General features: G+C 48.4%; 1 protein-coding gene across 1 annotated transcript in view; it reads right to left on the bottom strand.

Moving 5' to 3' along the window:
• Nucleotides 1-2,312: 2,312 nt before the first annotated feature.
• LOC146990445 (uncharacterized) overlaps nt 2,313-14,204 on the bottom strand; it is a 36,544-nt gene continuing 24,652 nt past the window's right edge. Inside the window, exons 17-26 of the mRNA XM_085803896.1 lie at nt 13,992-14,056; nt 13,676-13,892; nt 11,360-12,957; nt 10,102-10,321; nt 7,389-7,599; nt 6,319-6,507; nt 4,229-4,466; nt 3,478-3,557; nt 2,495-2,547; nt 2,313-2,411 (exon numbers count right to left, since the gene is read on the bottom strand). Coding sequence (XP_085660022.1) covers nt 2,514-2,547; nt 3,478-3,557; nt 4,229-4,466; nt 6,319-6,507; nt 7,389-7,599; nt 10,102-10,321; nt 11,360-12,957; nt 13,676-13,892; nt 13,992-14,056 — 2,852 coding nt within the window. The 3' untranslated portion in view covers nt 2,313-2,411; nt 2,495-2,513. The remainder of the gene's footprint in view (nt 2,412-2,494; nt 2,548-3,477; nt 3,558-4,228; nt 4,467-6,318; nt 6,508-7,388; nt 7,600-10,101; nt 10,322-11,359; nt 12,958-13,675; nt 13,893-13,991; nt 14,057-14,204) is intronic.

A 14,204-nucleotide genomic window follows, 5' to 3' on the forward strand; every position in this document is an offset into this window, starting at 1 on the left:
GGATCATGAACAGAGGATCTGTTGAGCTCCTCCTAGTGAAGCCCTCAGCTCTACTCTTCATCTAACAACAGCGCCACCTTGTGGTTGAACATTAACTGCACTGAAGTCGTCATTCCATCATCAGTTCTCATTTTGATTCTAAATAACGAACTATTGTTGTTATGTGAAGCCGTGTCCGTCTTCACTGTGGTGATGACGGGATCTCTGTCGGTGATGCTCTTTATCTAATTAGGGTAAAGGTTTTCCACAACATGCATTCAGCCATGAAAAGTTTTATATAAATGATGACATTACAATTAAAGTAGCCTAATCAAAGAGCTTCTTCACCGGAGAGTCGTCTGAATCCGCCATCTTGGTTTGGTGCAACAGAAGAAGGAGGGATGTTTAATCCTATCCACCACTTTCCGGAGAATGACGCTGGGTGTCGCCATGACACTCCATTCCACCGTTCCTGTATTGTTGATAGCATAGACTGGTTGATAGACATTGGCCGTGATGACTTTATTTATAATCATCACGTAATTTTAATGAGAACAATACGGACGAGGTTTTAGCTTTATGTCACATGTTCACGTCACTATATCACCGTTGTGACTACTCTGATGTCTATGAAGTCTATAAAACTAATTGTTGAACAAACATTTTAGATTAGCTGGGCTAACCGTTAGCTGTTAGCCGTTAGCAGTGTCAATAAACAATAACTCAATAAACGGCCCATGAAAAAAATATTTTCTCCAGCGGATATCCTAGTTACAACATGACTGAGCTAACTGGTTTTAACAGCTGACGTCCTGTTTGCTGCTGCTGTTAGCTGTCAGCAGCAGCAAAACTAACAACTACGATAACCATGACTAATTACAAAAACGTGCACACAGAAATAGTAATGTTTGTTCAATAATTAGTTTTATAGACTTAACAAACATCAGATTTAGTCAAAACGGTTTTGGCAGCCCGGAGCCCCCACATTTGGTGGGCTACCTACACCGGTGGCTAACGCTACCAGTTAGCCGCTCGCTAGAACGCTACTAAAACCCACTTCCGTTGTTGTGTGACGCAATGGATCATGGGAAAATAAAGTGGTGGATAGTACGGTACTTTATTTTATTGTTACACTTCACGTCCACTTCCCGTCCGTCTGCCGTCATTTTCATAAATGAGAACAAGGAATTTGCAGAAACCAAATTTGAAATATTTTAATTCTTCGTTTTCTCATTTTTAATTCCTAAACCAAAAAACGTTGATTTTATGTTTTCAGTTTTTGTTTCAAAACAGAAAAACCTAAACCCAGAGAGTGAAGTGAAGGCGGGTTGAGACACGCCTGTTCATTGGTTCAACTCACATTCCTCAGTAAACAAGACCCCCCCCCTCCCTCCCGTTGCCATGACACAGACACTGAGTTAAAAAAACACTGTGATTTTATTTTAGAAAAATGTGAGCGTGCACGTGTCATCACGTGCACGCTCACACACAGCTCCGTTTTTCTTTCTTCTGTCTCTAATTAAACGCACAGTTTAGAAAACACAATACAAAACACCACATGTCAAACGGCTGCTGGGGGGCGGGGCTAAAGGGGGCGGGGCCAGAGGGGCGAAGGGGGCGGAGCTACACATAACAACAACAACGAATCAGCTGTTTCTACAAAAACAAAGACGACGAGTTATTGATCACTGAGTTCTGACGAGTCATTGACGAATCAGAGTGTGACGTCGCTGTGACGTCACTGTGATGTCACTGTGATGTCAGAGCCGGCGGAGGAATGTAAACATTGGTGGTGGAGTGAGTGGGCGGAGTCACGGTTCTACGCAGCAGAGAGCGGCGAAGGCACTGATGGGGGCGGAGTCACGGCTGCAGCAGGAAGTGAGTGAGCAGAAGGGGGGGGTGGGGGGGGGGGGTGAGTGAAGTGGGCGGGGCTTCCATGACGAGCTCCGGGATTGGTCCGTACGGCGGCGAGCAGGAGGGGGCGGAGGCTACAGGTGAAGCCATGAGATCCATCAGTGTGAGAGAGACAGCAGAGAGACGGGAGGAAACCATGGCGACAGGAGGAAAACCACGGCGACAGGAGGAAACCATGGCGACAGGAGGACACCATGGCGACAGGAGGAAAACCACGGCGACAGGAGGAAACCACGGCGACAGGAGGAAACCACGGCGACAGGAGGAAAACCATGGCGACAGGAGGAAACCATGGCGACAGGAGGAAAACCACGGCGGCAGGAGGAAAACCACGGCAACAGGAAGAAAGGAAACCATGGCGACAGGAGGAAACCATGGTGACAGAAGGAAAGGAAACCGTGGCGACAGGAGGAAACCACGGCGACGGAGCAGGAAGTGTACCAGCAGCCTTAGCTTCTCCGCAGCAGCCAATCAGACGCAGGCTCCTCCCTCCTCCAGGCGGAGACGAAGGCAGGTTTCTATGGCAACACACAGACACAGTCAGACAAACGTCCGATCGATCGGCTGGTATTGATCGATCGGTGATGGATTTGGCTCCTACCTGGACGTTTCCATGGCGACTACGTGGTGGAGCTGCCCCGCCTCTCCAGGAACCTGCAACACACACACACACACACACGATGATGTCACAGTGAGGTCATGCTGCAGCATTTATCACCTCATCATCAACTCTGTCCTCTGCTTGTATCCATGGAAACAGCTACAACCTGCTGTTGTTAAGAACTCACCGACTCAGGAGGTTCAACTCATTCACAGATTCAGATTCAGAGCGTGTTTTAGCCCTTTATTCAAAGTATTTTGACCTTTTCATTCATCAGCCAATGTCTGCACATTTACTCGGGGGCATTTTATCAAAGGCGCCACATAAATCTCTGATTTCTGCACAAACTGCACGATATATGCGGGGCTCACAGGAGTTCAAAATCTCCGCATTTTCGTTGCAAAAAAGTCAGATATATCGTCACATAAAGTTGAAAAATGTTACGTTTACTTCACATGAGAGCAGCCATTTTCCCCCTGTTGCCTTGGGAACGTTATGAAGTGACGTCATTCATGAGTTGATGCAACTTTACAGTTGGAAGATTGAACTTGTTTGTTACCAGTTGGTTAAATCATACTAGTTACAGTTGTAAGTATATTAGTAGTTATGTACATGTACGTCACCACAACAATCACAAAAACACTGCATTTTTCTGGAAGGACTGGTTAAAGGCAAACATTGTCTGAACAACATTGTGAAGGTGTGGTGAGGAGGAGGAGCTGTGTTCCTTTTGGGATGGACATGTGTTTAAAAAACCAAAGGTCATCATGAATCAGAGCGACTACATTGTGCTGATTCCCTCAGCGTCGTCTCAAAGCTCCACCATGGAAAACCAACCGTTATCAGACTCTTAACTCGGGACACTAACTTGTGGAAATGAATCTTTTTTTCTTTCTTTCTTTTACAATTTATTGTGTGTTATTTATCAATTTATTTATAAATGTACCCAAATAAAATAAAAGTTCATGTGTATGTGCACTCACACTTGAGTCTGTCGCACAAAGTCGGCAAAGTGTTGATCCTTGGAACACAAATCTAGTATCCTGAGACGCTCCTGGATCTCCTGCAGGAGAGGAGGAGGAGAAGGAGAAGGAGAAGGAGAAGGAGAAGGAGAAGGAGGAAGGAGACAGAAGAGGAGGAGGAAGAGGAAGAGGAGGAGGAGGAGGAGGAGGAAGGAGACAGAAGAGGAAGAGGAGGAGGAAGAGGAGGAGGAGGAGGAAGGAGACAGAAGAGGAAGAGGAAGAGGAAGAGGAGGAGGAGGAGGGGGACAGAAGAGGAGGAGGAGGAGGAGGAGGAGGAGGAAGGAGACAGAAGAGGAAGAGGAGGAGGAAGAGGAGGAGGAGGAAGGAGACAGAAGAGGAAGAGGAAGAGGAGGAGGAGGAGGAGGAGGAGGAGGAGGAGGAAGGAGACAGAAGAGGAAGAGGAGGAGGAAGAAGAGGAGAAGAGGAAGAGGAAGAGGAGGAGGAGGAGGAGGAAGGAGACAGAAGAGGAAGAGGAGGAGGAGGAGGAGGAAGGAGACAGAAGAGGAAGAGGAAGAGGAGGAGGAGGAAGGAGACAGAAGAGGAAGAGGAGGAGGAGGAGAGACGAGGAGGAGGAAGAGGAAGGAGACAGAAGAGGAAGAAGAAGAGGAGTTTTAACATTTTAAACCAACTTCATCAATAACCATTGAACAGCCTGTTGCTGTGGCATCAGGATGGTGGTGGTCATGGTAACAGTGTGTGGGCGGGGCTTCACCTCCTTGCTGAGGGAGGTGCTGTGGTAGAGATGAGGCTGCAGCTCCTCGCCGCCGCCGCCGCCGCCCAGCGAGCTGCTGTACTCCGGCAGGTCGGGGTCGCGGCGCCGGTAGAACTGGGGCGCCTCGTCGTCGTCGTGGTCGTCGTAGCGACGGTAGTACTGGGCGGTCACCGGGTCGCTCTCGAACATGGGGTTGAACTTGGTGGCGCGCTCCAGCGTCGGAACGCTCTCGCCGCGTCTGGAGGCGAGGAGACGGGAAGAGGAAGGAAACTGGTTAGTTAAATCAAACATTTTATATACATATAATATATATATTATATATTATACATAATTACATCCAAACATTTTAAAATAAAAAGACCAAAACAATCATTACTGTTATTCATAGTTATTCATTATTCTACATTTTAAAGCTTCTGAACCACATGAGCAACTCCTCACTGAGCTGCTTCCATTGTTTATGTATTCATGTATTTTACATTAGTTTTTACATAAATTATAGTTAGTTTCCTTTTCTTAATTTAAATAACTGAAGAATACAAACCAGAGGGCTGATATTCTTATTTCCATTGTTGTTAAAAACTCAATATCTGAACATTTTAATACAGATGAACTTATAAATAGTGTGTTAAAGGTTCATTATAACACACTTTGCACACTTTTATTATTCTAATGACTCTTAATTATAGGCTTTGTGTTGGTTTTATATACATTTCTCCAGACCTCAACACAATATGTCATATAGAGCAATAGAAGAGAAGAATATAGAATATACAATAACATTTATTATTCTATAAGTTGTTTTATAAAGAACAGAGGTTGGGTATTTTATTCTATAATTTATCAATTAATTTCATATAATCTATCAAGGAGGAAGAAGAAGGGGGAGGAGGAGAAGGAGGAAGAAAAAGAGGAGCAAGAGGGAGGAGGAGGAAGATGAAGTGACAGAAGAGGAGGAAGAAGAGACAGAAGAGGAGAAGGAGAGAGGAGGAGGAAGAAGAGACAGAAGAGGAGGAGGAGGAGGAAGAGGAAGAAGAGGAGACAGAAGAGAAGGAGGAGGAAGAAACTGAAGAGGAGGAGGAGGAAGAAGAGGAAGAAGAGGAGACAGAAGAAGAAGAGGAGAAGGAGGAGGAAGAATAGACAGAAAAGGAGGAAGAAGAGGAGACAGAAGAGAAGGAGGAGGAAGAGACAGAAGAGGAGGAGGAGGAAGAAGAGGAAGAATAGGAGATAGAAGAAGAAGAGGAGAAGGAGGAGGAAGAATAGACAGAAAAGGAGGAAGAAGAGGAGTAAAGAAGAAGGAGGGAGAAAGAGGAGGAGGAAGGGGAAAGAGGAGGAGGAAGAGGAGGAAAGAAGAAGGAGGAGGAGGAAGAGGAGGAGGAGGAAGAAGAAGAAGAAGAGGAGGAGGAGGAGAGAGGAGGAGGAAGAATAGACAGAAAAGGAGGAAGAAGAGGAGTAAAGAAGAAGGAGGGGGAAAGAGGAGGAGGAGGAAGAGGAGGAAAGAAGAAGGAGGAGGAGAGAGGAGGAAGGAGAGACAGAAGAAGAGGAGGAGGAAAGAGGAGGAGGAGGAGGGAGAGGGAGAGGAAGAGGAGGAAGGAGAGACAGAAGAAGAGGAGGAGGAAAGAGGAGGAGGAGGCGGAGAGAGGAGGAGGAAGAAGAGGAGAAGAAGGAAGAGGAAGAAGAAGAAGAAGAGACAGAAGAAGAGGAGGAGGAAAGAGGAGGAGGAAGAGGAGAGAGAAGGAGGAGGAGAAGGAAGAGGAAAAAGAAGAGACAGAAGAGGAGGAGGAAGAGTAGGAGGAGGAGGGAGAGACAGAAGAGGAGAAGAAGAAGAGAAAGAAGAAGAGGAGAAGTGGAGAGGAGGAAGGAGGGACAGAAGGAGAGGAGGAGAGAGAAGGAGGAGGAGGAAGAGGAAGAAGAGACAGAAGAGGAGGAGGAGGAGGAGAGAGATGGAGGAAGAGCAAGAAGAGGAGGAAAGAAGAAGGAGGGAGAAGAGGAGGAGTAGGAGAGAGAAGAAGAGGAGGAGAAGGAAGAGGAGGAAGGAGGAGGAGAAAGAAAAGGAGGAAGAAGAGGAAGAGGAGATGCGTGTCCCTCACCGTAGCGGGTCCTCTGAGTCCTCGGCGTCGTACTGCTCCCTCAGCGTTCTGGCCAGGAAGAAGATGATGGCGGCCGCCACCAGGAGGAATCCTGCTACCGAGGCGATGGCGATGCCCACCACCAGCGGCTCTGACACGTACTCCTCACAGTGCTCACCTCGGTACCACCAGTTCTCCCCCACACGGCACCTGCAGCACAGAATCGCAGGTTCAACTCCCACAGCAACGTTCACACAAGTGCCTTAACCCTATTGTTCACTTCTTCCATCCTTCCTTCTTTCTCTCCTTTCTCCCTTCCTTCTTTCCACAATCCTTTTCCCTTCCTTCCTTCCACAATCCCTTTTCCCTTCCTTCTTTCCTTCCTTCCCTCTTCTTCCTTCCTTGAATGAATCTGTTCCTCCCTCCATCTTTCTTTCCTTCCTTTTCCCTTCTTTCTTTCCACAATCCTTTTTCCCTTCCTTCTTTCCTTCCTTCCCTCTTCTTCCATCCTTGAACGAATCTGTTCCTCCCTCCCTCCATCTTTCTTTCTTTCCTTCCTTCTTTCCACAATCCCTTTCCACAATCCTTTTTCCCTTCCTTCTTTCCACAATCCCTTTTCCCTTCCTTCTTTCCTTCCTTCCTTCCTTGAATGAATCTGTTCCCTCCCTCCCTCCATCTTTCTTTCCTTCCTTTTCCCTTCCTTCTTTCCACAATCCTTTTTCCCTTCCTTCTTTCCTTCCTTCTTCCCTCGTATTCCTTCCTTGAACGAATCTGTTCCCTCCCTCCATCTTTCTTTCCTTCCCTTCCCTTTTCCCTTCCTTCTTTCCACAATCCCTTTTTCCTTCTTTCCTTCCCTTTGTCCTTACTTCTTCCATCCTTTTTGACCCAATTGACCTAATCTCTTCCCTCCCTCTTTCTATCTCTTCTTCCTTTTCCCTTCCTTCTTTTTTCCCATCTTTCCCTTTGTCCTTCCTTCCTTCTTTCCCTTCGTCCTTCCTTCCTTCCTTCCTTGACGCAGGAGGACAACAGGAGGGTTAAACCATCTACTTGAGGCTTTTATTTTGAAGTGGTGGTTGTGAGGCCCCTCCCACCTGCAGATGGCGCCCTTCCCGGGGACGATGTCACAGCGGCCGTCGTTGAGGCAGAAGTCGTGTCTGACGTCACACACGCTCTGACACGGCAGCCCGTCCACGCTCAGGTAGCCGGCGTCGCACACACACTCGGCCTCGCCAGACCAGCGGTTCACCATGCAGTGAGAGAACTCGTTACACGCCTGGAACTTACACGGGTCGGCGCGCTCACCTGGAGGAGAGAGGAGGAGGTGATGTCATCACACACAGAGAGGGACAGGAGGTGATGAGGTCATCAAGAAACAGAGCAGCTGGTACACAGACAGGTGGGAGGTGGAGGAGGAGACAGAAAAAAGAGGAAGACAAGGGAGGAGGAGGAAGAAGAGTAGGAAGAAGGAGGAGGAGGAAGACGAAAAGGAAGAGACAGAAGAGGAGGAGGAAGAAAAAGAGGATGAGGAGGAGGAGGAAGAAGAAGAAAAAGAGGAAGAGGAGGAAGAAAAGGAGGAGGAAGAAGAAGAGGAGGAGAAAGAAGAGGAAGAGGAGGAAGAAGAAGAGGAAGAAGGAGGAGGAGGAAGAGGAGGAAGAAGTAGAAGAAGGGGAAGAAGAAAAAGAAAAAGAGGAAGAGGAGGAAGAAAAGGAGGAGGAAGAAGAAGAGGAGGAGAAAGAAGAGGAAGAGGAGGAGGAAGAAGAAGAGGAAGAAGGAGGAGGAGGAAGAGGAAGAAGAGGAGGAGGAGGAGGAAGAAGAAGAAGAAGGGGAAGAAGAAAAAGAAAAACAAGAGGAGAAGACAGAAGAAGAGGAAGAAGAGGAAGAGGAAGAGGAGGAAGGAGAAAGAGGAAGAAGAGGAGGAGGAACAGGAAGAGGAGGAAGAGAAGGAGAAGGAGGAAGGAGAAGGAGGAAGAAGAGGAGGAGGAAGGAGAAAGAAGGAGGAGGAGACAGAAAAGGAGGAAGAGGAGGGAGGAGGAGGAAGAAGAAGAGGAAGAGACAGAAGAGGAGGAAGAAGGACGAAGAGCAGGAAGAGGAAGAGGAGAAAGAAGAAGAAGAGACAGAGGAGGAGGAAGAGGAGGAAAGGGGCAGGAGGAGAAGTAAGAAGAAGAGGAAGAGCAGGAAGAGGAAGAAGAAAAGGAGGAAGAAGAGGAAGAGGAGGAGGAGGAAGAGGAGGAGCTCAGCAGCGGTGTTGCTCCACGTGCGTCCGGCTCGATGGAGAAGGTCGTCTGAGTGACGCGGCGGTGAGTCAGAGCGGGGATTAGGTGGCGAGGCGGTCGGTCACGAGCCGCTCTGATTGGCTCAGACAGATTTACAGCTCACCACTTCCTGCCAGCACCTGTCACAATAAAAGCCCTGGCTGCAGGCGTCACAACACCTGGAACAGCTGTCTGAACACCTGTCTGCGTCGCTGTCGTCTTCACCTGGACATCAGCACATGGTCGTCATGGTGACTTCAGTTATTATGGGATTAATAACGTGATAGCATGTTCTCAGGTGCAGCGATAAAACCTCCACTGAGCTGGTGGTGGTGTGAGTCACAGTGAGTCAGTGTGTGTGTGTGTGTGTGTGTGTGTGTGTGTGTGAGTCACAGTATGTGTGTGTGTGTGTGTGTGCTCACGTTCCTCTCAGACAGATTACCTGGGTATTAGAAGAAGCCAAGGATTCACCTGAGCTGCAACAGGAAGTCTCATCAACACAACCACAACAACAGGTCAAACATCTGGATATGACCTCATCGTGACCTCACCATGACCTCATCCTGACCTCACCATGACCTCATGGCGACCAGGGGTGGGAATCGCTGATCGATTCCCACTGGGCGAGGGAATAAAAGGGAAACGGGAACCGGTTCTGAAGAGGAAGGTTCCTGAACGCATCGTATGTCAAGCCATTTTAACATTTAAAAGCCAGACTGGATATGTGTTGCAGTCAGATATCTGTCATTCAGTTTTGCCGAGTCAAAAAGAATATTCCCGATATCTGCAACTACATTCTTCCTATCCACAATTGTTATTTCAGACATCCACAGCTACGTTCTTCCTAGGACAAATGACGTCACTGTAACCATTCATGTGTATGGGGTTTGTCATTACAGATATCTACAATTCAGTTGCAGATATCCATTATGTGAATTACAGATATCTATAACTGAATTACCACTAGTACTAATTCCAGTTTGCGATATCTACAATTTGATTCTGACTAGTCATAATTCCAGTTCAAGATATCTTTAATTCACCTCAATTAAAGATATCTACATGTCCCTGTTCAGATATCTGTAATTAAGTTTTGACTAGGTGAAATGACGTTGAAGATATCTCAAACTGGAATTAGTATTAGTCATAATTCAGTTACAGATATCTGTAATTCACATAGTGGATATCTGCAACTGAATTATAGATATCTGTAATGACAAACCCCATACACATGAATGGTTACAGTGACGTCATTTGTCCTAGGAAGAACGTAGTTGTAGATATCTAAAAAGTTCTTTTTGACTAGAGGCAAAACTGAATTACAGATATCTGGAATGAAAACTCCAACTATTCAAAATGTGGTTACAACAAGTCAGAAAGACGTTGTTGATATCTACAACGTTAATTCCGGAGAGTCAAACTTAGCTTTTAAATGTTAAATCCGCTTGCCATATCGGAACAGGTTCCTGATTCCCACCCCTAATGATGACCTCATGATGATGTCATGATGCCGTGTCATGTAACCGGGGCAACAACAGAGGACGAGCTTCACCTGACTCCACGTCCAGCGAGTACTTGTCGATGGCCAGGTTCATGGTCTGGTAGGCGGTGTTGGCGAAGTCCTCCAGGATCAGGTAGACCACGTTGTCCACGCCTCTGGGAACCGGCTTCCCGAACCGCATCCGGCTGTTGACCACGATGCTGCCGTTCCGGAAGTTCAGGATCTCCAGGTTCTGGAAGTTGTTGAGGTTGGACTGCAGGTAGGGGACGAGCTGGAGGAGGAGACAAACACAAGGACGGCTGTGAAGGAGGATCTGGGATCTGGGATCTGGACTCGGTGTGGAGGTCTGGGTCTCAGTCCCAGAACTTTATACTACAGTACTACTACAGTACTATATTCAAACTAAGTATTTAGAGTCTGTGAGTTCGTCTCAGTTCACAAGTCAACACGCAGTGAACTGGAAGAACCTGGATGGTTTACACAGAACGGTCCACATTCTTCTGGAAACTGGGAAAATTGGGAATTTTTTAACTTTTTTTTGAGGTTTTAAGACCTATTATTATTTCTTTTTTTGGGGGGGGGGATTTGTAGAATTTCTTTAAAAAAAAGTTTTTAGAGAAATTGTACCATTTTTTTCCAGAAATTTTAAACTTTTTTTTTTTAAATGGAGAAATTTCTTACCACTTTTTTCTAGAATTGTTTTTTTTTTTCGATGAAATTTTACCAGTTTCTTCTAGAATTTTTCAAAGAAAAAAGAAAAAACTTTTTTCTAGAAATATTTAAATGTTTTTAGAGAAATTGCATCTTTTTCCAGAAATGTTACACTTTTTTTGTGGAGAAATTTTTTACCACTTTTTTCTAGAATTTTTTTTTTTGACGATTTTTACCACTTTTCTCTAGAAATGTTTAAACGTTTTTGAAGAAATTATACCACTTTTTTCCAGAATTTTTTTAAAATGAAATTTTACCAGTTTCTTCTAGATTTTTTTTAAAACCTTTTTTTTTTTTTGACAATTTTTACCACTTTTTTCTAGAAATCTTTAAACGATTTTGGAGAAATTGTACCAGTTTTTTCCAGAAATGTCTCTACAATATTTCCAAAAGTTCACGCCGTTGGCCCTAATTTGAACGTACATTGACTAAAAAAGTAACGTTCTTCAGTCTCAGAACAAATATTTGTGTATTTCTGGTGTTTGCTTGGTGGTCCGTGGTCTAATTGTGTCTATTTAGGCTCCTTGATGTAAAAACTGGTCTCCATGACAGTGAAGTGATAGTAGTTATTAGTATCTGATCGGTCCTGAGTCCTCACCAGCTGCAGGAAGCGCTGCTCCAGGGCCTTGTATTCCGGGGAGCTCTTGTTGAAGAGGTCCATGGAGAAGGCCATGTTGGTCACCCTCAGGCTGAAGAATACGGTGAGGGCGCGGCCCGGTCGCGTCGGCAGCGCGAAGCCGTCCAAGTCGGATCCCTGGACGCCGCCGCTGGAGAAGCCGCTGGTGTCTCCCTCCGTCGCCATGCCGCCGTACTGGAACACGTCGAAGCTGACGTCGATGCTCGGCACGTCGGAGAAGATCTGGATCTCTGTGGATGGACTGTCGTCTCCGACCTCCTCTGGAATACCGTCTGTCGGTACCGGATCTGCTCCGTCTGTCGGTACCGGATCTGCTCCGTCTGTCGGTACCGGATCTGCTCCGTCTGTCGGTTCTGGATCTGCGCCGTCCATCTGGTCGGTTGCCGGAGGAACGTCATCACCGTCGTCGTCATGGTGAACCGGCTCCTCGTCCTCCGGCTCAGAGTCCGATACCCGAGTGAACGGCGAGTCCTTCTCCGGGGAGAGCGCGATGCCGCCACCGGGGTCGGAGTCCACGGAGGAGGAGGAAGGAGAAGGAGGAGGAGCAGCGGTCGTCATGGTAACCACCATGACCTCGTCCACCACTAAGTCCGAGTCCTCCTCCTCCGTTCCCGCTGCGGTGGGATCAGTGGAGCCGATGTGCTGCTCTTCTAGAACCTCCACCTCCTCGTCCTCATCCTGACCTGCAGGTTCTCCGTCCGTAGGAACCTCTGGTTGCCACGGCGATGGAGGCGGCGGCTCTGTGATTGGACCGTGGCCCGGTTCTTCCACCGTGACCTCCACCGACGCCGGCAGCTCTGGCGCTGAGGAGGCGTCGGTGACGGTGTCGGTCTCCAACGTCTCCACCTCCTCCGTCTCCACCTCCGTCTCCACCTCCGTCTCCACCTCCGTCTCCACCTCCTCTACATCCACAGCCGGAGGGGAAGCGGTCGGATCTGGAACGCCGGGAGGTTTGGTCAGGGAGGCGTCGTCATAGATACCAGAGGCTTCCACCGTCTGCACCGACAGCTCCACCGTCAGCGTGGCTCTGGGGGAGAAGACGGGCGGCGGCGTGGTGGTGGAGCGCCGTGGGTCGGTGCTGATGTGCGGCGTGACCAGGACCTGATCCAGGAACGGTTCCTCAACGCCGCCGCCGCCGGTCGGAGCGCCGTCGGTCGGAGCGCCGTCGGAGGCGGTGAACTCTACTCCCATGGCAACCAGCTCCTGTCTCTCAGCGGTCGGCGGTTCGATAACAGCAACAACCTCATCGTCTTCAGCGTCTTCATCCGTGTCCTCCAGGTCCGGCGGCGGCAGCACCTCCAGGCCGCCGTCTGCCCGGCCGTAGGAGCCGTCGCCGTAGGAACCAGCGCCGTCATGAGTGGCGCCCGGCGGCCAGGACCACGGATCAGCTCCCTGGTCGTCTCCAGAGGAACCGGAGCCAGATCCTTCATCCCGGTCGCTCTCCGGGCCCGGCCGAGGCCTCAGGGGGGGAGGGGGGCCGGCGTGGTCGCCACGGAGGCCGGTGTCTTCATCTGCGGCGTTGTTGAGGAGAAACCCCTCGTCCTCAATGTTTCCACCGTCTGGACAACAGAAAACACACAGAGGTTAAATCCCTCATGTCCCTCCTCCAACTCCAGTAATACCACCTTAACTCCAGGAATACCACCTTAACTCCAGGAATACCACCTTAACTCTCCAGTAATACCTTCTTAAAGGGACAGTTCAACATTTAGTCAAACTGGCCCATTGCCATAATCCCTATAGTCATAGCAGTAGGTTTGTTACCTTTAATTGTCGGTGCAAGCTATTTTTAGAACGGCGGAGCAGAGCCGCGAGCTGCTCAGAGCTACGCTATGAGATAATAACACAGAGTTGTTGTAGAGGGAAATACAGAGACTGATGATGAAAAACTGTCCCTGAAGGCAACACGCATCAGTGGTTTTACATGAATTTCCCTCTAAAACAACTCTGTGTGGTAACGTTGTGTTATTATCTCATAGCGTGGTGAATGTGCAGGTCACAACTTGTCCACCAGAGCGTTGTGGAGTTGTTGGATTGTGTATTTGATGAGTTTGATGAGGGAAACCAAGAAATCCCATGAGCCTCTGTAGCGTAGCTCTGAGCTGCTCACGGCTCTGCTCCGCCGTTCTAAAAATAGCTTGCACCGACAATTAAAAGTAACGAACCTACTGCTATGACTAAAGGGATTATGGTAATGGGCCAATTTGACTAAATGTTGAACTATCCCTTTAAAAACTGCATTTTATATATTTCTACGATCTCAGGTCATCCACTCACTGCTGGGCTCCAGGTCTAGTGGCGGCGGCGCCGGCGCCGTGCTCTCGTCAAACATGAAGACGTCGTTCTCGCTGACGCCGGCGCTCTGAGGACCTTTCCACGGGTCGAAGGGGTCGAACAGGAAGTCGTCCTTCTTCAGGAAGACGTTGTCGCTGCTGGTGTCGCTGGCCTCCTGACTCGGAGCGTCGGGAGGTTTCTCCGCCGCCAGCACGTTGTCCTGGAAACAGAGTTACGCGTTGACATGAGACGTTTAAAATGTTGCTTTAGGAGGAAAACGGAACGTCACGGGAGCCAATCACAGGCCGGCGCCACTCACCATGTTGTCGTAGGCGGCGTCCAGCGGGCGGCTGGTGGCTCTCACCGGAGGCAGCAGGTGGCGAGCTGCAGAGGAGGAAGAGGAGGAAGAGGAAGAGGAAGAGGAAGAGGAAGAGGGTTAGAGTCGGGACAAGACTGGAAAAACCCTGAGCTCGGAGAAAGGAAAGAGGCAGAAGAATCAAAGGACAAAGGGAAAGGGACGAAACTACTGCAA

The sequence above is a fragment of the Trachurus japonicus genome, chromosome 2, assembly GCF_045865225.1.
Source record: "Trachurus japonicus isolate A0001 chromosome 2, Traja_1.0".
NCBI lineage: Eukaryota > Metazoa > Chordata > Actinopteri > Carangiformes > Carangidae > Trachurus > Trachurus japonicus.